Source organism: Hyposmocoma kahamanoa, unplaced genomic scaffold, assembly GCF_003589595.1.
Source record: "Hyposmocoma kahamanoa isolate Upper Pololo Valley unplaced genomic scaffold, ASM358959v1 94, whole genome shotgun sequence".
NCBI lineage: Eukaryota > Metazoa > Arthropoda > Insecta > Lepidoptera > Cosmopterigidae > Hyposmocoma > Hyposmocoma kahamanoa.
In genome coordinates this window covers 11,174,006-11,196,845 of record NW_020654878.1, presented here as the reverse complement: position 1 = coordinate 11,196,845, position 22,840 = coordinate 11,174,006, and the positions used below count along the sequence as shown (strand labels likewise).

The 22,840-nt window shown below is 37.7% G+C and overlaps 2 protein-coding genes across 4 annotated transcripts in view; one reads left to right on the top strand and one right to left on the bottom strand.

Annotated features, from left to right (window-relative positions):
- The window catches only part of LOC113237906, a 55,132-nt gene extending 37,072 nt beyond the window's left edge, over positions 1-18,060 (top strand). Inside the window, exons 3-11 of the mRNA XM_026474620.1 lie at positions 7,911-8,291; positions 8,684-8,844; positions 11,186-11,387; positions 15,202-15,296; positions 15,378-15,619; positions 15,703-15,947; positions 16,026-16,275; positions 16,353-16,523; positions 16,797-18,060. Of these exons, the coding sequence (XP_026330405.1) occupies positions 7,918-8,291; positions 8,684-8,844; positions 11,186-11,387; positions 15,202-15,296; positions 15,378-15,619; positions 15,703-15,947; positions 16,026-16,275; positions 16,353-16,523; positions 16,797-17,297 (2,241 nt within the window). The 5' untranslated portion in view covers positions 7,911-7,917 and the 3' untranslated portion in view covers positions 17,298-18,060. The remainder of the gene's footprint in view (positions 1-7,910; positions 8,292-8,683; positions 8,845-11,185; positions 11,388-15,201; positions 15,297-15,377; positions 15,620-15,702; positions 15,948-16,025; positions 16,276-16,352; positions 16,524-16,796) is intronic.
- LOC113237907 (autophagy-related protein 16-1) overlaps positions 1-22,840 on the bottom strand; it is a 224,122-nt gene that overhangs the window by 169,172 nt on the left and 32,110 nt on the right. The window lies entirely within an intron of this gene.

Sequence of the window (22,840 nt, the reverse complement as noted above, 5' to 3'; positions counted from 1 at the left end):
CTGGCGTGAGCAGGAATAGAAACATTTGCAGTGTCGCACTCGATAATAGAACTCGTGACCGCAGCGTAATTCACAAATATAGTCATTAGTAGAAGCTATGCCCTTCAAATCAATACGACCTCAGGAATAAATTTGGCAAACACAAGCGTTAATGGTCAAGTAGCTAGGTGCGTAGCATGCAAAGAAAGCCGCGGAAGATGCGGATACACTGCACCGAAAACCTACTTCCGATTGCCGCTCCGAGCCCATGCTGCCGTGAACAATGCTACAAAATTATAGGACTTAAGACTGCAGTCCCTCACTGAGCTAGGATGATTAATCGCGGAGAAAACTCTCCGGGATTATACATCAGTAAATTGAAATCGCACGTTTTGCATTCGGCCGGTCATTAGTAAAGCCATTCCGTACACGACCGACTGATTTTTGATTTAAAAAAAAATCAGTTGGAATAGCATGGACGAGTACAATGTGCTAAAATTACACGTATTATACGCTTCTGATTCGAACGAACTTTGATATACAGTCTTTGGATTGCACGTCCGTGCTATTGTTTAGGCGCGATGAACTTTTACTGCAGAATAACTTCTCACTGTTCCTTTTTACTGACTATTTATAGTCACAGTCTTGGCGTTATTCATGCGTTACTATAAGTCGGTAAGTGTATTACGTCTGGACACGTTAAAGTAACCTCATTGAAATATGGCCGTCATTGTCTTACAATTTATTTAAATAGTTTCACAATCGTTTTAACCACAAGTAAAAACAAATGAAACAAAATAATGAAGCGATGCAATTTCCACCTGCCCACTGGAATGTGTTGCCCTGAGCTATATCATGGAAAGTGGTACAATTTTTCAAATCGTTCAAGCGAGGGCTCGCGCAGACAGTGTTGCCATTGCAGTAGAGTACAAAGTGCTTGCTTTTTATACCCTTCGGCTAAATTCAGGTTATTCATCAAGCGAACAGCCCGCTCGCTAGCTCGCCCGTCTACTCCGCATCGTTTTTCAATTTATTAATTGCATGAAAAAACACTTTGATCATACAATCTAGTAGCAAATTATTTACATATGTCCGGGCTGATGATAGTATGTAAGCAAGTCAGCACGTATGTGAAAATGAAAACCGCAGAAAAAGCTTTCCACTTGCGACTGATACTTAGTAGAGAGTTGCGCTTGTTAGTTTCTCGTATCTTAATTTGTACAATTTAGAATTAATTACGAAATGGCGAGTCACGTAGGCGGTAGTGGGCTGTGATGTACCGATTGAGAACGGAGAAATCGCGAAACTCTCGTTAATGTAAATCGCGCAGGCACAGACCCGCACCAACCCACTAACCCCGCGGACGAGGACGAGAAAAGCTGCAGCGATTAGCCGCAACTCACAACTCGCGTAGACAATTACTACAGTCAACATAGTTGCCAGCAATTCCTGTCAAGTTTTGTTTTATTTATCATGAGTTTTCTAAGACCTTATTACAATAATAAGGATTACTCAACTGCCAGCAAGTAGCTTGTAAGTAAGAAGGCAATTATCTACATAAGGCGGCCGTCATGCGATGCACTGAGACTCTCGGAAACACTAACATTATTCAAACAAGTAGCATTTTTCGTAATGACGCTTTTGAAAATTTAGGTGTTTATACATACGTCTACAGGCAATAATATGTTTAAAGATTTTTATAAAAATAGTACACATATTCCATTCATTAAACCGTGTCTTATTTTCGCAAATAGTTTGATCGACTGACTTATTCACGGTGAATTAATTAAAGAACTAGAGCTCGTAGTCATTAGTTCGAATGTTTTATGTCTTACATGACATAATGGTACAAATGAACTCACATCAAGTTTTGCATCGTTTCTTGTTCATAATGTGCGCAAGTAATGTGACTTGTTAAGGTGCCCTTTCAGTAATATATTTCTGCATTAGCTGTAGAGTCAGCGCTGCATTCAGTTAGCCGGTGAGTTATTTAAGCCATTGCTGAATTCTTAAGCGCCTTTCATTTCAAATATAGGCATTGGACAATGAGCGACACTGACGCCGGACTGACGACAGCTACCTTGTAAGGGCGGAACGCCACTGTCCCCTCATGTCAACACTTAAGGAAAACACCGCCGTGCTTCATTAGAAAACTTAGGGGCGACACAACAAATTACAATTTCATTCAATGTAAATCTGAGCTGCTGACTACATCTCTTCCCAATGCTAATGACTGAACTTAGACACGCCTAATAGTTTACAGACAAGGAGATTAAGCCGTTCGGCTTCTCTATTGTGTTGTGATGGGTAGCGTCAATTCATTTCTCGAATGCGGCGGCATCCAAGACGTAGCTAAGTAGCTGCCGTAATTGGCTTTAACGGGAAATTATGCTTTTATTGCCGCTAAGATACTAATCAAGATTCTATATACTTGTTGGAGTTCAATAAAATGTGACTCGACTGAAACTAAACTACTATTAGCGATTATTATTATTCTGCGCGTGCCTTATACTTTGGAACCAGTTATTCAAAAGAGAATTGATAAATGTATCAAACTAAAAAAGGCATTAATCACTACTATTTAAAAAAGGTAAAAATATGTAGGTCAAACGGGAAAAATCGAATTTCGTTTAAAAATAGGACAGGAATTCAGAAAACAAAAGTTACGAAGTTACGACAATACTAAATGTAATCACTCAACAACAAATCAATGTAATACATTGATTTCTAGCTTCAAAAAAATTCTCAGTACATATATTGAGACCCTTTTTGACCACTGAATTCAACTACAAAAATTTCTAGTGTTAGTTGACAAATCGAAAAACGAGCTCCATATAATCGTAAGCGTGTTCATATGAGTTGATAGGTTATACATTATACTTTAATCATTGATAGATAAACATTAAAGACAATAAACAGCGTTGTTACCGCTTTATGAATATGCATTAGACTAACGAAGATATAAAGAGAAGCAACGTATATTAGAAAAGTAATTAAGTTGTAACTTACTGTTATAAAACAAGTTTCATCAACTACAACATCGGCAACAGAACCGCAAACCCGTCCGACTCGGCAAGATCTAAATTCGTGAATGCACGATCTCCTCATAACGAGAAATATAGAGCTTGTATTTACATATTGGGGGTTATCGGTGCAACACTTCTAAGTAAACGAAGATGGTTTCTATAGTGTGCCAACCAGTATCGGTATGGTGAAACGTAAATAGCAGGTTGGAGGCATCCGGCTCATTGAATGCGCTGACCCCATCTGATCGGTGCTCGGGGCGAGCTGAACGTGCCCGCACATTCAGTGCCATTGCCATCCTATATGGAAACTGAGAAATTGAGAATACGTCTGCTAGATATGGCCATTTACGTTCGACAAGTTTTTCGACCGGCAGGAATGTTTAAAGAATGAAACGTTGGGAATCAATCGCTTACACAGACAACACCGTGTAACATATAAACAATCCATTTTCAACAACTTTAACCGACAGCGTGTAATTTTAAAAATGCATATAAAATATTTGTGCGTCGTCGGTGAGTATATCGATTGAGTCGTGTCTATTCGTTTCCACTGGCACTACTTTATGGCACGTTTGCTATCGCGGTCGTTTCATGGTACGAGGTGGCGACCGACTTATCGTGGCCAATGCTTCTGGCGTTTGACCTTTAGGTCAACATATTATTCTGATGAGCTTACATGGCTGCCTAAATCGTCAGTTATCGTCTTAATGTTCGTAAATGAGATTAAGGATCAAAGTTCTTTGCGCACTGACCTACTAGTCAAGCTACAGTTTATAACATCGTAAGAGTTAATAGCAGAACGTTGTTATGTTAAGCACATCGAAAAGGGTAATACTAAATATCACGAGTCTTGATAGCAACGTCGCAAATGCGCTGCGAGGAAATATTGAAACGTTAACAAGAGTGATTCACTACAAAGGATACTATCGAATGTCACATAAAGAGACTGCCTTTACTGCTACGTCGTGTGTAGGTCAGACGGCCCGGGGTAAAGTGCATAGCTAGCAAGCCGCACTATCGGTACTCCTGTTATTTCATGCTATTGACGCCGACGACTTGCCTTATTTATTAATACTTTCTTGCTGGAACTTTACACTCCAGACCATGACAAATAATGCTTGTAGCTCTAAGATTTTGACTTCGTGAAAACACGGGACTCACGCTTCGGTGTAATATTTATTCAAGAAAACTGCTAGACGCCAAGCACGAGACCATTTGTAACTGAATTATAACTTCAAAATGTTCAAACAATTGCAACCGCCTATAAATCTGTGCACGTTTCGTGAAACAATGTTTGTTGTTTTGTTAAGGGTTGTATGTATATAGCAGTGGCGAGGCGTCCATGTCACTCGATTCCCACCGGCTTGCCTAAAATTTTCTACGTACTATCAAAAGTCTGTAATAGAGAGCGCGCATCCCACACCACTTAAAAAACTTATATATTCAAAATATTCAATAAGAAACGTGTAGCCACCTGTCCTTGATAATACCTATTAAGTACTCTGTGATAATACGGAGTATGACGGCTCTCGGCCAATCACAAGGCGCAAACAACAAAGCAAGCTGGTCGGATCCCTGCTTCTATTTCATTCATGAAACCTACGCGCTCATATCAAAATACACACACACACACACACACATTCCCAATAATCCGCTGTAAAATCATAGTAGATTAAGAAGTAATAATTAAGTACTATATTAAGTAGTACAAAGTAGATTAAGAACTATCTCCGTGGCCGAACGGTTACCATACTACTACCATGCAGAGGTTCTTGGTTCGATTCCCGGGCAGGGAGAAATATTTGTATGGCCTACATTTATTTCTCTCGTGCTTTTGGGTGTAATTTGTGGTCTATGCCTGTGTCCATGGCACCCGCGATACAGGGTTTCCCTAGTGCGGGGCTATGCTGAGTGTGTGCGTTATTTATTTATTTAATGGTGGCCAAAAACTCGAAAACCATCGGGTTATGTCAAATAGCGTTCTAGTAAATTTAAACATTATTTCAACACAGATAGGGATTGTTTTTAAAAACTGATTTGTTTCAATACAATGTTCGAATCATTGCAAGGTGTTAAACTTTCTTAAAATAATGTAACAAAATTATTGTAATAACATATTCAAACGAACGGTTAATTAGTATTTTGTAAATGTTAAACGATAAAATAGTGTTACGAAAACGTAATGTTTGAATGTTTTATTTTAATCTTTCATCACAGTCGCGATACAAAGTTTGTTTTTAAAGTAATTTGTTACATTTACTACTAGGTATTCAATTTAAGTACAGAATAACTTAATCAGTGACATAAAGTATCTCGTGTGCTAATAAGTGTTATGTTTAAGTGTCGCAAGGCGCTTTTTTAACGGCAATGAAATTTTTTGTTAAGGTAAGTGTTTATTTTGTTTTGGGCCAGCTTTATTAACGACTATTCATGCCTCGCCACTGATTTATAGTCTCAGCACTGACACAGGATGCGTTGAACACGGTTACCTGTAATTACATTTCCCAGAAATAACGTTTGCTTGAATTTGCACAACCTCGAAAGTAATTTTGAGAGGAAAATGTTTTTTTTTCTTTTAAACCTAACGTAATCTAACCTAACCGAACCTAATCGTGTCTTTGAGATAAACATCCAACATATCCTAAAAGTACAACGGTTCCGTTATAATTCAATTTTCGGTGTAATGAAAATTTGAATAAACGTTATTTCGGAAAAAAGAAAATCGACTTTGTGATAGGTTACCGTTGAACACCGAGTGAGACTTGGAGATGAACAATTTGTTGTATTTGTAAACACTTATTCGAGTGCAAAATGATTTAATTTAAATAAAGGACCGACTAGCATGTAAGTAAATCAGGCCTTGAGCGATACGAATGCTATGAAATGAACTAGGTTTCCCTAGGCGGTATCATTCAGATAAGCGCAATTGCTGCCAAAACCAGACAGCACTGTAAATAACAGAAATAATTACTGCATCTCGTACGAAATCAATCAACTGTGAACATAGAAATGGACAGACTATTATAACTGAATAAAATATTTGTGTAACTGCCTGGTGGATATTCAATATAAGATAATCACTTTCTTTGCATGACGGGTAATAAATATTAAGTGATATTATGATATTCCGAAAGAAAATCTATAGTCTGTCTTTTTTGAAGACGGAACGCGGAGTAAAAATGACATTTGAATGGTTGCTAGTTTTCATAATATTTTATGTAGTTACGTAGTTGTTGTCGAAAGTTTTATCTATAGATTGTGAAAGAAGATAAAATTTTGCCAAAAATTATAAATTGTGAAATGAGAAAATATTCTAACGATTACTAATTGCGTTATTGCCTTCTTTTATTCTTATTTTGACAGTTTGCCTACTTGTGTTTAGATGAATTTTTATTCATATACATTTTAAGAAGAATAGCTGGATTTGATTATCTATATTGAATTAAAATTTAAAATATGTGTCCTCTTTGTATTTGTCATAACATAGTTCTAAATACAGTATATGTATGTATATATGAACTTATAAAAATGAACAACTCAAATTAATTTTAGCTCACTAATTGGATGAATAATAGGTTGAGGATGATTCAAATGAAACAAGTTCGTCTATTTATTCCATAAGCGTAGCCAGTATTCAGTTGATATTATTATATCGATCGCAATCACTAGCTACTCGGAAGCGGGCAACACTTTTGTACAATGAACTGTCATTTTACTCCGTCTTCAAAAAAGACAGACTACATTTCTTTAAATTCTAAGGTTAAGTGATTACAGGAGGAAGTAATTTTTATTCGTCATTAATGATACGGACAAAAATGCAAATGACAAGTTATCAATAAAATCATAGAATCAATTTACTTTCAAGCTGTACCTAAATAGCACATGAAAAATTAATAGACCGACGTCTACAATATGCAATTTTTTACTTGGGCATGCCTGACATTTTTACAATAAAATTGGAATAGGTAGTACCGTTTGAACACGAAGTCTCCGATGAAACTCGGACCGTTATAGACATTGTGCGTTGAACGTGAGCGTAACGTAATGAAACCGGCCACCAGCTAGCATATTGTGTCAAATTTTGATAAAAAATTTGAAGATTAAATTCACCTCATTTCGGAAGGTTTTCCTGGGCAGGTCGTTCACTTTTGTAGATTGAAAAATTCACAAAAAGTAATTATATCATCTTCTTGCATGATACACTTCGTAACGTTTATTTTGTCAAAACGTGACCAGCGACTAGTCTCACGTCTTTGTATTCACCGAAGCATGAATTTCAAAAATAACCTCCGTTTTATATATAATTATGTAATGGCGCGATTAATTTGCGGTTTTGTTAATAAAATTACGTGCCATATATTACGATGCCGATGCACGTTAATTAGAAGCAATTATTATGTTCAAGCTCTCAGATAGCAATCAAAATAGTTCCACCTTTAACATTCTCACTGCTGAAACGTGATCCTCATTCACATGACTCATGCAGCTACCGTGCACACTCTTGAGAAAACATTAGTGTATTTATAGAAAAAAAGCGTATTAATATCAAAATATTATTATTTTAGTCAGATAAAAACAACAAAACAGTAATAGTTACGTGTTTTCATTTATTCTCGTAATATGGGGGAAAACGAATACTAAAAGCCCAGCTCGACAAATATAGGCGACCACAGTATGCATTTTATCGCAAGTCGCGACAAACGATTTATTCTCCATACCAATGCATAACGCGGCCGTAAACCACCAAACGACCTATCTTTAACATCGAAAGCATTACGGAAAAGGAATATGAGCTTGCGTGTATCAAGCTGCATACTTTATATGCGTGATAATGACTTTTAAAAAATTCTCATGCAATTAAGTTGCCATTACAAGTCTTTCAATCAGTATTTTCTTTTGTTACAGATAACGAATGTTGCCACGGCCCGAGAATACAATGCGGCTTTTAATAAGTTTAGTGTTAGTGGTGTGTGCTGCTGAAGCCGCGAAAAAGTTTGAGGGGTCGCTAAGATCGGCGGCGGAAGCGCCACCACAAGATAATATCGCCGTAGAATCAGCGTCTCCGGAACCTTCGGTGGTTGTGGCACCCCAGGATTATAAAAACCCTGGACCGCCTCCTCCTCTAAAGGCATCAACTGAAGCGCCAGAAGCACCAGCTCTAGTACCAGAAACAGCGTCTGGAGGAGTACCACCTTCCGCGCCCAGTGGTGTCTCAGCACCTTCTGCCCCAGCCAACTCTCTTGAAGAATGTGACCCAGAAATGATTGGATTTGAACTTGTTACTGGGTAAGCTTGTTTACTTGATAGACAATTTTCAATCACACATGCAATGCAAACTGGCCTCTTGAAGGTAAACTAGCCTATTATAAAGTATGCTCAGAGTACTGACCGATAATTGCTGGAATAATTAAGTTTATCAAGTCGATGCAACAGGTCGGACAGTCAAGTTATCAAGATCCGACTTCATTCAAGCGATGCTTTTGAAAGCTATTTTAAACAAATAAGAAAACTAAAAAAGACAACGTAACTTTATTGAGAATTGACGACATACTGTCAAGAATGACTAAAAGCTAACATAATAATCTATAACATTCAAGAGGTTATATACTTGTAATGCCGATAATTGCGTTTATTTTGATCGAGAGATGTGTCAAGATAATCGTGATGTGTGTTTACAGGTATGTGTTCTCGGCGCCGTCGCACATTCTAGACGACATCCCCGGCACTCTGATGTTGACCGACTGCCTGGAGCAATGTCAGGCCAACGACACCTGCCGTGCCGTCAACTACGAGACCGGACTGTGCGTACTCTTCAGCTCTGACGCAGACCAGTTGCCTGGTGAGTATCGCTTGTACGAAAATTATTTTGTTACTATTAAACTTTATATTCAACATTTAAGAACTGTATCACAAATTTTGTAAAAACAAAGACCTAATGGACACCGGATATTTATCATCCAGTTGGACAGTTAAAGCGATTCTGATTGCATATCTTTATAAAACGCGGTGTTTCCTAGCAACTTCAAGATAGCTCTATTAATATTGCAAAATAAAACAAAAGTGTCAGATAATACAGACTAATATTAGCCCGGATGGCTCATATTTCAAACTGCTAACGCATTCGAGAATAAATTAAATGATGGCAGATGTAGACCTCATCTGAACTGTTGAGTCATATCGTGTGACATTATTCATTCAAGCTGCAGCGCGTGCGATACGCGCGCGGATAAATATGTTAATCATGTCTCATACACATTCAAGCAACCTACAGGTCGATAATGAGAACTCGAGCTGGATTACTTATTCAGTTCAGCGTTTAATAGGTGTCAATTGTCGTCATTGTTCCAACCACATTAGCTATTTGTCGATTCATCTCATAAATCTTAAAATCTTTAAAATTGTAACTGTTCGTTAGAGAGAGTGTAATTTATTAAAAATATATTTATGTCAAGTGAAAGTAATGAGTCTTATTTTAAAAATAGCAAGCAATCAAATGAGAAATATTACAATAAACAAAAAGAAAAAGTCGGATCATCAATTATAATCAAAAAGTATTCTGATCAGCAACAATGAAATACCAAAATAATACATTATGAATGAATAGAGAGTAAGTCAATAATACGCTCTGAATGTATATTGGAGTTTAATAAAGTAATTTTTTTCATGCGTGCGTCAGAATGGTATGAAAAAGATTGTTAAACACGAGTAAAAAGCGCCCATAACGGAACAATGAGGCGTGATGGTGGTGTATAACCGGGACACCTAGCAGGTGGCATAGTTGGCGCCTGTATCAATATAGCGTACCATATTGAGCTAATACTTTACTTAGAGTGAATATAGTGTTTTGTAATTTACTTCTCTCTTCAAGAATAGTATACAACAAGCAACTTTAATAGCAGTTTATGTCCTTGTTCCAAAAGTATTCGATACTTTAAGAAAAAGAAAATACCGTGACTTTCTTTAGATAGGAAAATAAAAAAATTCACAGATATTTTTAAACTTATAAATATAAGAAAACCGTGAGAACAATGCGTGCTCCAGCGAATAATGGGAATGGTTTTCTTATACATGTTCAACATGAAGATGCGATTTTTCAGACAAGTGAAGCGTTCCGATTTTTTTCCCCTCAACTCATCATTTGAATGCCAATAACGGCATTGTCTGCGTTCACTCATCAGACCATATTGGGAAAAAAATACTCTCGCCACGAAAATGAAAACTTGACCGCGTGTATACTTAATGTAAGTGGGTTACGCCATGACCTGCTCTCTACAGGGTCAAATTAAATTAGTTGGCTTCCTTATAGACGGGCAATAACGTTGGAAACCTATTGATTTCGTACATGAGTGATTCGATATGCAAATAGTTAAGTCATTAATCAAATAGAAAGTTAATTTCACATTATACAGCCGAAAACAATGACTCTCAATTATTATTTTGTAGATAAATATAATACAATATTAGCGGCAGAGGTACGAGAAAGTATTACAATACTGACTGCGTGGTTAATATGAAAATCGTAATAAAAATGTGAACAATATCATATAAAAACTTTATATCGCTAACCTTTGACATAATATTGTAGGTTACGTAAGTGATGACTGTATGGTAAGAATGTGAAGATAATGATTTCCTTACTCATGACTACATTATAGTTTACTGCGGTTAGCTTATGTTTTGTTTGTGTTCACAACACGTGTGTTAGCTTTTCTAGAAAACAATTATGACTGTACGTGTACGCCCGAGACCGATAATATTAGCAGTCATATTGAATCAAAGCGTATCCAAGATAGCGAGAGAAAGAGCTTTCAGTTCGGGGAACTAAGCGAGTGTATCTAATTATTATTGGACGCATTCTTGAGACGGCCGCGGGTTTCCTTAAATTCGTTCAAGATGAACGCCTTTTGATCCATACCACGTGCAATGCATGCATGATTAAAGATTTAATAAGGGCGTATTATAAAATCATAATGACATATTACTTAGAGGAAAGTTTCCTCAAACATTATTACGAAAATTTTTATGATCTATAACGTCGGTAAGTATTTTTACACAAAAGCACAAATTTTTTCTATATAGTTAAAATTGCAACAATAGTAGAGAAAATATAATAAAACTATGATTGGGCGACTTTATGGCTGGCGGTATAGTCAATATTAATAATATTTATTTTATTGCAGGTGCCTTGACGAAGTCGCAATTCCCTGTGTTTACAATCTACGCGCAGAAGTCATGTCTTGGAGTGAGGCCTTGCGAGCGAGCGTGGTGCTTCGACCGAGTCCGTGGATATCATTTGAAAGGACGAGGCAAGAAGACCCATATCGTTGGATCTAGGCAGATGTGTCTCGATCTCTGCCTTGGAGAAAACGAATTCGTTTGCAGGTCAGTTGCGCTTAAAATTATATTTTTTGTTATAGGCAGGTTTACGGTAGTACTGAATAATGATGTGGAATGTGATAAACATTTGTAAGATTTTGTAGAAAATCAACAATGAACGATGAAGAACACAGCTTTTTTTATATTGACTTGCAGAGATCTAAATTTATGTGACTTGCGTGGAAAAGTGGTGAGAATTTATTGAAGTCGCGTCCATTCTTTGAGGTTGTACTATCCCTAGCGTTGCACAAAAGGGTCACATCATGTTTATTCAAACACCCACTACACTGGGAAATGGCAACAGGAAAATAAAAAAACACTATAGACAGCTCGCCTATAGGGACGGTCCAGGGAAGATTTATATTCCACTGGAAGTCGTTTTCGATTCAATTCAAAACGCAAGGAACCGGTGAATCTACTATTGGCTTCTAAACAGCATCACGTTTTCTGCTTTAGTGTCGGTTCCTTACGAGTGTTAACCATGCAAATTTTCCTAGTAATAAATAAATATAAGCCTACATTAGTAAAAGCTATAAAGGTTTCTAAATGTAATGACTTTTTGAATACGCACAGCGGGCACATTTGCTTATACACTATTGAAACTTTTAGTAAAAATTTAAGCGTCGTAGGACTTTATACATTTGAATTTATTGATCGTAAAGCTCCGACTGTTTAATTGGTTCTAACAATAAAAACCAAATTTAATTACCAGTTTACATTCAAACGAAGCAAAAACTTCGATTCACGAGATGCTATAATTAGTTTCTAAAGGAATTTAACGTCACTACCTAAGCTATTATGGATAAAAATTATGTGTAAATCAAAGGTAAATGCCCGAAAGAAAAAAATAGACGCGGATAACATAAAACGATATTAATTTAAAAGCCACTGGTATTTTTTTCAATTTAAAACACACTCAGCAATTAAATTCGTTAATAGCCATTGATATTTGCAATAAAAATAGTCAGTGTCCATGTCCTGCTAATTTCAGTATTGTTTGAACAAATGTACAAAACAGAAACTTTTCTTTTTGTTACAACATTGTCAATGGGGATATTGAATGATTTCCAAATACCGGACGGATTGTAGTACAATTTATGCAGAAAATCATCTATCTCATTAAGCTGGCATACTCGTAGAAACTAATTTAAAGATAGCTCGATAACGAAGTCAATCAAGTTTCACCAAGTTTCCTTACAAGGACAGCCTCGCGGCACATCTCTGCCGTACCTCTTGGATAAGTCACAGCCCCTTCCTGGTAGCCGTTCTGTTTCACAATTCTACAAACGAGCATTATATACAAAGCAGGTAGGCCAATTCCACGGGTCCGACTCAGGCGTCTAATGCGGCGAGACACGACTGTCCTATTGTGTTTATTTCCTTGTACGGTTTTTGATATCATTAACATAAATAGTGTGCTGAGCCTCACATTCGGTACGCGTAATTCCGTTCACGCTGATCTAGAATTCTACACTGTGCGGCCGCGAAACGAACGCTGATTTGTAATGCACTTACTTTGGGTGAGATTTCGAGATCGGTTTTCTTAAGAGCTCTCTCTGCTCATCAATAAACATGATCGTGTTCTGCTTTTATACGGTCATTTGTAAAACTAGACAGCAATCATAAAATTTAGCAAAAGTTCAGCCATAAGTTCACTACCAATTCATGTTCATTTCAGTACAACACAAATCAAATCGTGAGTTGCTTATACGGAATTAGAAATATGGCATTCGGTACTTTTACGGTTGAGAGCATTACGTATGGTGAATGCGTTCACATCTTATAATGAGACGACCGTTTTGCTGTAGTATTGTTTCAAGCTTGACATTTTAAGATAACGGGAAAGGTCTCTACATCGGATACGGAGCCATATAAGACTAGGAGTCGATATAACAAATTCCACGACTTGGCCCCGTCAAGAGGAATTTTTGCTTGGTGAGCGCGATTACGGAATGAAATGCGCGATTTTACGTGGCCGTTCGACACGTGTACCGTTGAGTACAAATCGTCGTATCTCCATTGAAGCGAGCTGGTGCGCGGGCGCACCCCAGGCGGCGCACATCGCGATCGTCGACGGTCACGACACTTGGCAAATATTCCCGGACGAGGCAGCGCGCGCGCCAGTACCAAGCGGTGTGGGAGCGGTTTGCCCTATCGCTTCCTATTTCCACGATACAATAACTGATAAACCACATACTATTCCCTTCTAACAATGTTAAAAGTACCACCCACCTCAGTCGCAAACTTAAATAAAATTCTTCAAAATACCACAACACAAAAATTTTAACGATACTTACAAAAAAAACTGTAATATTCCAAACAATCTGTTCTGGTCCGTATTAAGGTGCGCCTTCAGGCATATCGGGATATCTAAGGGTTTAAATTATAAGTAATAGAAATGATGGTCTATAAATGGCCTATTCTTTGCCCACTAAGATAGGACCACCAGGCCGGTTGCTTTATAATGGATACATTAATGTCTAATAGTGCCTAATACGTACGACTATGATATGATTCTGAAGTACTAGCACCGATAGTTATTGAAAAATGCAAATTGATTTTAAAATTTAATTACATTGCATACAATTCTCAGAAATAGTTCAGACAGTCAAGAACCATGATTAGACGTGTAGCATGTAGATGTTCGGTAGGAATATAGTGGAGAAATTTAGTTTTTCTGTCTAAATAGTGTAGAACACATTACAGCTAAACAAATTGCGGGTAGTTGGTGTAATTATTATGCTATGAAGAAGGCTCTCGAGCGGCCTGCCTACATTCACCATCCAACATTAATGGGCACAACGGCCACCGGTAGCAGCGGGACACTCGTAATCACAAGTTAAAAGCTACTTCGAATTAACGTTTCTCGGAATAGTTCAAGCCTATTCACAAGATGAAGATTACGCTACATAATAACAACTACAAAGTTTTAATGTGAAATGGCAGCTTTTTACAATGTGAAAATTGCACTTATTATTTTAATTTTAGCAAAAAGTCGTTGATTCAGTACAAGTTTGCCAAAGTTATAAGAATGAATATTAAGTTGCAATAACGTCGGATAAGAGAATTTAAAATGGAACGTAAAGAACCTATACTTTATGAAAATGCGTTCCCGCAGGTTAGCGGAGAGGTCATCTGATCGGGATCGATTATAGATCAAGAGAAAATATTGAGCGAGATGAACGAAGATAATACTATTCTCCTTATGCGGGTGGTCACTAAGTAATATGAAAATAACATTGCAGGGAACACTCGGGTTAAAGGTTAAGTAGTTAATATGAACGTGTACATGTACGATAAAACCAGCTAAAAGCAAAAGTATGAAAGTTTCCCATCAAATGAAATGGAAAACGTAAACTATGATGTACACAAGTATCTCAAAATGTTGTATGTATTTGAATTCAAAGTACTTACCTTCATGTTACTTTCATGGATTTGATGCGAAATTAAGTCAGCAAGTGGCTAAATAACATTGTTCTCGCAGATTGCTCGCATGTTATGCTAACAAAGGCAGGACTTGAATGTAAAACTATTGAGAAATGAACCGTAGATAGTGTAGATGCGGAAAGTAAAAACGATAACACAATAGCAAATATGGTTGCTAAAATATCAATGTAGTTGTGTAACCTCACACGTCCTCGAAAAAGTTGCTTTTTAGCAACAAATCAATAAACAAGAGTTTGTCGATACGCAAATTGAAGACAAAAACAAATATTCACATTGTAATATAAATAATATAATAAAACCAATCTTCAAATTTCACGCGCTGTAAAAAGTCAAATAAAGTGTGGCCACTGTTAACCACAAGAATTTGTTGCAGATCGGCGAACTACAATAATAAAACCGGAGAGTGCGTATTGTCTAATATGGACCGTATCACGCTAGCTGGAACTAACTTCTTCCAACCAAACGAAGGTAAAAAATACAAAGTGAGCAGTAAAACATGTTCTTACAATAATTATTTTACGTAGTTAACATGGTTACTTTTTCCTATAGACACTGACTACTTGGAGAACAACTGCGTAGAAGAGCCAACGAAATTATGCGAATTCAAAAAAATGGGCGGACGTATTTTAAAAACCGTAGACTCGGTGTATCAAGACGTACAAACGGTTGAAGAGTGCAGAGAGCTCTGTCTAAACTCTCCTTTCCGTTGCCACTCATACGATCACGGTGACACCGGTGACCATGTGTGTCGCCTTTCTCATCACTCCCGTGCAACCCTTGCTGACATCCAGGTAATAACAGTACTAAGTGGTGTACATTGAAACGTGAAGCCTATTGTTTTATGTGTACCCAGTAACGATGTTATTTTTTTTAGGATCCTTACTTGGAAGTACCCGAAGCGGCTACTTTCGAATTGTCGTCTTGTTACAATGTGTCTATCGACTGTCGCGCCGGCGACATGGTAGCACGAATTCAGACCTCCAAGCTATTCGACGGCAAAATCTACGCTAAAGGAAGTCCTAACTCTTGCGTGGTGGATGTGAAACAGAGTTTGGAATTCGAGTTGCACATGGGTTACAACAATATCGAATGCAATGTTAAACAAAACGGACTTGGCAGGTGACACAATTCAAAAAAATACACCTCTGTAATCACTAGTTACTAAAACACAAAATAACTGTAAAATTTCCGTTACAGATACTTAAACGATGTCGTTATCCAGCACCACGACACTATCGTCACTTCCTCTGATCTCGGTCTAGCGGTTACATGCCAGTATGATTTGACAAACAAGACCGTAGCAAATGAGGTCGACCTGGGAATTCATGGTGATATCCACACTAGCCTCTCGGAGGAGGTAGTCATCGACTCCCCCAATGTAGCTATGAAAATTACAGATAGAAGCGGAGACGACACTATCGCTTCTGCTGAAGTTGGCGATCCTTTGGTAAGCCAATCGTTCTTTGAATTTTGTGATTTAGGGAGTATTTCATTTCTTATTAACGTGTTTTTTTTATTTCATAGGCCCTCAAATTTGAAATCATGGATCCCAACTCTCCATTTGAAATCTTTGTCCGAGAACTGGTTGCTATGGACGGCGTCGATTCCAGTGAAATTACTCTTATTGATAGCGACGGTTGTCCCACAGACCACTTCATTATGGGTCCTCTGTTTAAATCAGCGCCGAGCGGAAAGGTAACTAATCAAAATTAACGGAGTTAGCGACATGAACTCATTTATAATTGTGAAGTCCTAGAAAATTACGGTTCAAATTTTATTGTAAATTTATGACATTATTCTTGTCCAATGGACAATTAAATTAGTTCCAGCGCTAAATCAAACTGTTTGGTAAATTTTACTTGTAAAGTAAGGCTGTGGAATTTCTATTGAACTAGATAGGGCCGGTTTACGCAGGACATTACTATTAGGTGGCAAGATATATTTTACCAAGTTATTCATATTTTCCAGATGCTGTTGTCGCATTTCGATGCGTTCAAATTCCCTTCGTCCGAAGTGGTACAGTTCCGAGCTTTGGTGACACCCTGTATGCCTACATGTGAGCCTGTTCAGTGCGACGGTGGCCCGAACGAGCTACGCTCCGTTATGTCCTATGGCAGAAGAAAGAGACGTTCATCCCCAGCTGCACCTACTGAAGACATGCTGCTGGTGCAAACGATTCAGATTACTGACAAATTTGGCTTCGACAAGCAACGTGCGAAGAATGTAACTGAAGATTCAGTGTTCGTCAGAGAGACCGACGTCACCTGTGTGAATGCAGCGGGTGCCATGCTCGCAGCTGCTGCTTTCCTGGCAGCACAACTAGTCGTGCTTGCAGCGTGGACCTGCAGTTGGCAACGACGACGCGCGGCTGCAAAGGCAGCTGAGCTTCTTCCTGGGCCTAACGCTCCGTCCGCTCTCTGCAAAGTCTATGATGCCAGTTTCTCCCGTGCTCACCAGAGGCATTTCTGAGTGATTGTGGGGTGTCGACGTGATCAGTGTACGCAATAGTAGTTTATTTCAGTAGATTAAAAACCCCCATCGAGTCCCGTCTCTACAAAACGTCGTCGTCAGAAGCGACGTTCATAAAGTTAAGAGCATGGATGCCGATAGCGGTTTTGTATGTGTAGTGTCCAAGCGCACCCGCGTCATGCGCTACGTACGGGCGAAACGCAGGTGCGCGCGACACGGAGAAGGGGACGACCACAAGAGCGTGCGCGACTGTGGATGGATGCGAGGGCCGGTGCGCTGAGTTTCCGCCTGTGTGTGTATGTAATGTGTGACAACGCTCGCTTGTCCCCATCTCCGGCGTCGTCCGCGGGGTCGTGGCCGTGAGTCGTTATCGAGATCACGTCGCTCATTCGTTCACTTTACGCTCGGACGTCCACTTCAGCGGAAGTCCGTAATCGTATTGTACCATATTTTTTTAAAGTAGAGTAAGCCTGATTTTAATGATAGTGCTAAGTAAAAAGTAACAATTTAGTACCTTTTAAGTAGATACCCGAACGTGCGACCTAAGTCAAGAGACGATGGATTGACGGCCGTCCCGACATCGTAATTTATTTAATTTAGAGTAGTTTCTTTTTTACATAATTTATGTTTGAGAATCGAATTATACCTATTTAATAAATTCCTAATATAAATAAATACCTAAACGAATAGTAAGCTTTTGATCTTTGCAGTTTAATTGCATCTTCAACAATGTGTACTGAACGTATTATTTTCATTTATACTCGTGGCTTAGAAATCGATGTTTACTAAAAAACATCGATTTCTAAGCCATTTGAAAAGCCGTGAACTTTATACCTAACTCAATTGAACCAGTATGTCATTACCTAAAATAAACTTTCAAAAATACAGTTTGTTTTATTTTGCATTTTCAAAGTTCCAAATATGTAACAAAGCTCAAAAGATTTTAGTGAATAATTTTAGACAGAGAAAAAGAGCTATTACTCAGCTTTAAGACGACCACGAACCCTACTACGATAAGAAGCTATAAATACATAAGTGCACGCTGACTAGTTTTCCCCACACACAGCCACGAAGCTACTTATGTTAATTAGATAAAGGTGGAATTAGTACCGCATCGATATTCTAAGCAGCTATGACATGTAACCGATTAAGTAGGTACGCAGAAACTAGAAACTGAATAACTATGTAAAGGGAACACACAAACAGTGCCGGACATTATTATCTTTACGTATATCAAAATACACGCAAGTGGAGAAATGTAATAATAATTTCAATCAAAATTGGCGACAAAATAAAGAAAACGTTTTAAGCTTCCATCCATCATCATCCGAGGTGCACTGACGGCCGTCATGGTGTTGCAAATTTTCTTAATGTGCTTTATATTAAATCGTCATCGAATCTCCATTTATTCAACTTTGGAAATCTTTAGAAAATGTCTGTACCGTTCATCTTTCCATTTGCAAATGTCAATGATTCAAACAAATTACAGTTAGCACGAAAGGTAGAAATCTCTGTAGAAATGTAATAACATCATTAGCAAACAGTATAAGACTCATATTAGTGATTAAGTTATTTAAAAGAGAATGGTGCTGAACTCATCGGAAATATGAATAATATAACATCGGTGTTTTAACTGAAGTTAAAACACCGATGTTATATTATTCATATTTCCGATGAGTTAACAGTGATTAAAGAATTTGAAAACAACCTAAAAAAGCAGCAAAAATTAATAGTTCTAATTGTTTGCAATTCTACAGCAGAAATCGCTGAACTCGGCATTTCTTTCATGAAAATTAAGAAAAAAATTTATAAAAGTCACCAAATTCTACTGCTCTACGTAGCAAAGGAAGTAAAAAAAATGTGTTACTTAATTTACTTAGTTGTATAAGAAAGTTGTTCGCTATAAAGAAAGTAATGCCGCATTACAACTCTAAAAATATACAGGGTGAAGAGAGCATTTTAAATATTTTAGATATTTTGCTTCATGGAGATATTATTTTATTTTTAAAAAAACGTTGCTTGCCACATGAGGGAATCGAACTGACAAATGTGAAAAAAATATCCTGTTTTTTGTGATGCTGATCAAAAGGATAAATTCGTTTCAAATTCTTTTAAAATTATACTGGGCACGGGTCTCTCAAGCGAAGGTTTTAAACCATAGTCTGACCCAATGTGGGTTGGGGACTTCACACGTTTTCCGAGGGTAGTGCCTATTTCGACGTTCAGGTTTCATCACGATGTTTTCCTTCACCGAAAATCTCATGGTACATTTCAAATTAAATTACGCACATAAATTCCGAAAAACTCAGAGCCTTGGGTTCTCTGCTCTGCTTCAGAGGCGGTAGGTCAAACCATTAAGCTACCACGGCTCTTTGAGCAACACAGTATTTTTACGTTTAAGAAAATTAATGTGTTTTATAATTCGGCATTATCGTTTCATTTCACGTACATCAGGAACTATATTTCCTTGCACAGTTTGTTGCAAGTGAAGATAAAAATGATAATGATCAGTATTTTAATGCATTTATCTCTGTGAGCTAGACAGGTTACGAATTTGAAAATTATAGATAAATTCATTGCAAACACCGTAGATACAGTGTCAGTTTCAAGTTTCTTTCCTTTACTAAATTGTAGAATTGAATTGTTTCTTTCATTTGAGATACTATGTTATTTACATGGAATTAACTCTTACAATTGACCTTTTTGATCGGCATCGTAAAAATACGTGATCTCTTATTTTCACATTTGGTTGCTTTAATTCCCAGTAGGGCTAGTACGATAACGCGTGATTTGAGCGAAAGCGATATAAAGCGCGAGATACTGCTACTCTCGCATAGAAATCACACGCTCTACGTATGTCGCTCTCGCACAAGTCGCGCGCTATTGTACCAGCTAGGGCTAGTAGCAGATGAGAGTGCAGGTGAGGCAAGGAACTTTGAAGTCTTTGAATGCGGTATAACTTACTTTTAAACATAAACAATGTCTTCGTGAAGAAAAATATCCTATCTACATTATTTAAAGTACTTTCCCTCCGTACCACATAGGCGTGTGACGCCCTGTATACATTACATGATACACGCAGCATAAATAGACAACATTAACACAAATCGCTCATTTGGTTCTACATTGACCTAAATTTTGGCAAAATTGAATTAATTAGTATTATAACTCATCTGTAACATAACCAGTGTTTACGTTTGAAGAAAAAATGGCAGTAATTTAAAATAATATATTGTAAAAATATACAAGTTTCATTGACATGTCATAAATTTGAAATAAAATTAAAAAGTTCTTAGGTTTTCGCGATTGTTACACATAGGAAATGATACTATTTTTCCGGATTTAAATCGCGTATATTTGTTTTTTCAAACAAACCGACGTTTCGGGCCCTTTACAGGTCCCATGGCCACGGTTGACTGAGGTGGTACAGTCTTCAACCAGTTATGTCTAATATTGATGCAAATCACCCTATTTTTTCACTATAGTTACAATAGTTATTAATTAAATGCCTTATTTTTAATTTTCCAAAAAAAAACATTCCAATTTACGCTATATTAAGTTTTACAAATTATTTTATTGAAATATCAATTCAAATCCATCTTCTGTAACATTATAAGAAGAGTACCTACAATACAAAAAAATACAGTACACAAAAAGTGTAGCATCAAAAGATCGAAATGTTCTACTATATGTTACGCTTTAAACATTAAGCGCCCAGTTACTCGACGTGAAAGCTTTCGCACGATTTTCATCCATCGTGGTTAATTTGAAAAATTAACATGTATACCTCACTCACCGTGACTGCAACCGAGCGTGACAGCAGCGCGACTGCAGCGCGGCCGCCGCGCGGTTGCAGCGCTTCTAGAAATTGTATGAAAAGTGACAGTCGTGCGGCCGCCGCGCGGCTGCAGCGCATCTAACAGTGTCTAATTTGAACGCGCCCTTAGATGCATGTGGTCGCTGCGCGGCGGCCATGCGGTCTCAGCATGGCGTGAGCGCGATGAAATTCGTGTCGAATAAATGCGCCCTTGGGATCTATTTATGGTCTTCGCACGTAACTCCAAATCTGTTATTGCATTACTGGTTCAGTTGTTATATTATATTATATATTTAGTATCACTTTGGACCGTTCTATGATATTCACACTAACTTCATACTATCACCTCCAATCTTTTCGAAAAAAAGCCGGGGTAAGGGCGGCAGCAGTCTTGATCCGATAGTGAATTTAGGAATACCTACTATTGAATTTAATGTCAAGAAAAGCGAAGTGAAATCGGAGTTGGATTTTATTTAGCGGTCACATACAGACAATTCCGAAAATCTTTGAAAACAACTTTTGATAGGGACTAACAGAGGCATTCTGTAAATGAAAACATAGAAGAGGCTCGCAATTCCGTACATTAAAGTTGCAACTCTGCTAAGGTGTTCGCATTAGTTGGCAGATCAGTACGATGCGATCTTAAGTTAGGTTTGCGGCGGGGACAATCACGTGTGAAGGGGCACGCCTCACGTTGGGTTTCGTGCTCGAGATCACATCTTCGACGGCACGCGACATTGCACACGTGCCGTCTACTTAAATTGTAGTTCTATTGTTCGGACACTTGTTTCTCTGCATACCAGCGAACTTGAAACATGGACCTATAACGTGATATATGCGCTTAAGGAACAAAGATCTAGGAACAAGTCTACATGGATGATTTATATCTGACAGACATGATAGAGATGTTAAAGTTCCAAGACAATTGTGTAAAACTAAATAAAATTGACTATATATTTTTATTTCAAAGAAGCAAAGCAAGCGTACAATGCAAACAAATTACAGCACTGTCAAGAATAAAACACAAATTGTAGTAAATCGTGTTGTACCATGAAATAGAAATAATATTATCGATGTAAATGTTATTTTCATTCGAGAAGCCTCGTACGCAATAAGCGACCACCGTTTTCATAGGTCTATAAAACAAATGCCGAATGCAACATTGATGTAGAGATAAAGTCGTTTACAATAATATGAAATATTCATACAATAGAAATATGACAGCGACCACCGGCGAGCGCCGCGCGTACGCACCAAAGCGACAAAAAAACATTATCTGTTGAATAATCAGCATTTAACGTGGAGACTAGAAATAGACTCGACAGAATCAACTCCATAAACGGACGTCCTTGAGAATGTTTCAAAGCTACTCGTAAGTTTCAGGCAAGATCACAAAGCTCGATCAGTATCGCTTCCTTTCATAATATCTGTTCTGATACTACTTATTAAACGGATAGCTGAAGATTTTATCTAATGCTCGGCATCGCGACACAAATGAAATATTGCTGGGTCGGCTTGGTTCTCATGAAATATGTAATCTGATTAAGTATAACAATAAATGAGTCACGGTGGAAACTTAAAAAGCGCAACGACCACTAAATGAACAATAAATAGGAAGAAAAAAGACAAGAACGTTAGCATACCAAATTCAGGGTTCCATATATGGTGGTGAAAGAGTAATTCGCAATGAACTTGAAATGGTAAGTAAGGCTAATGAATCCGTAGA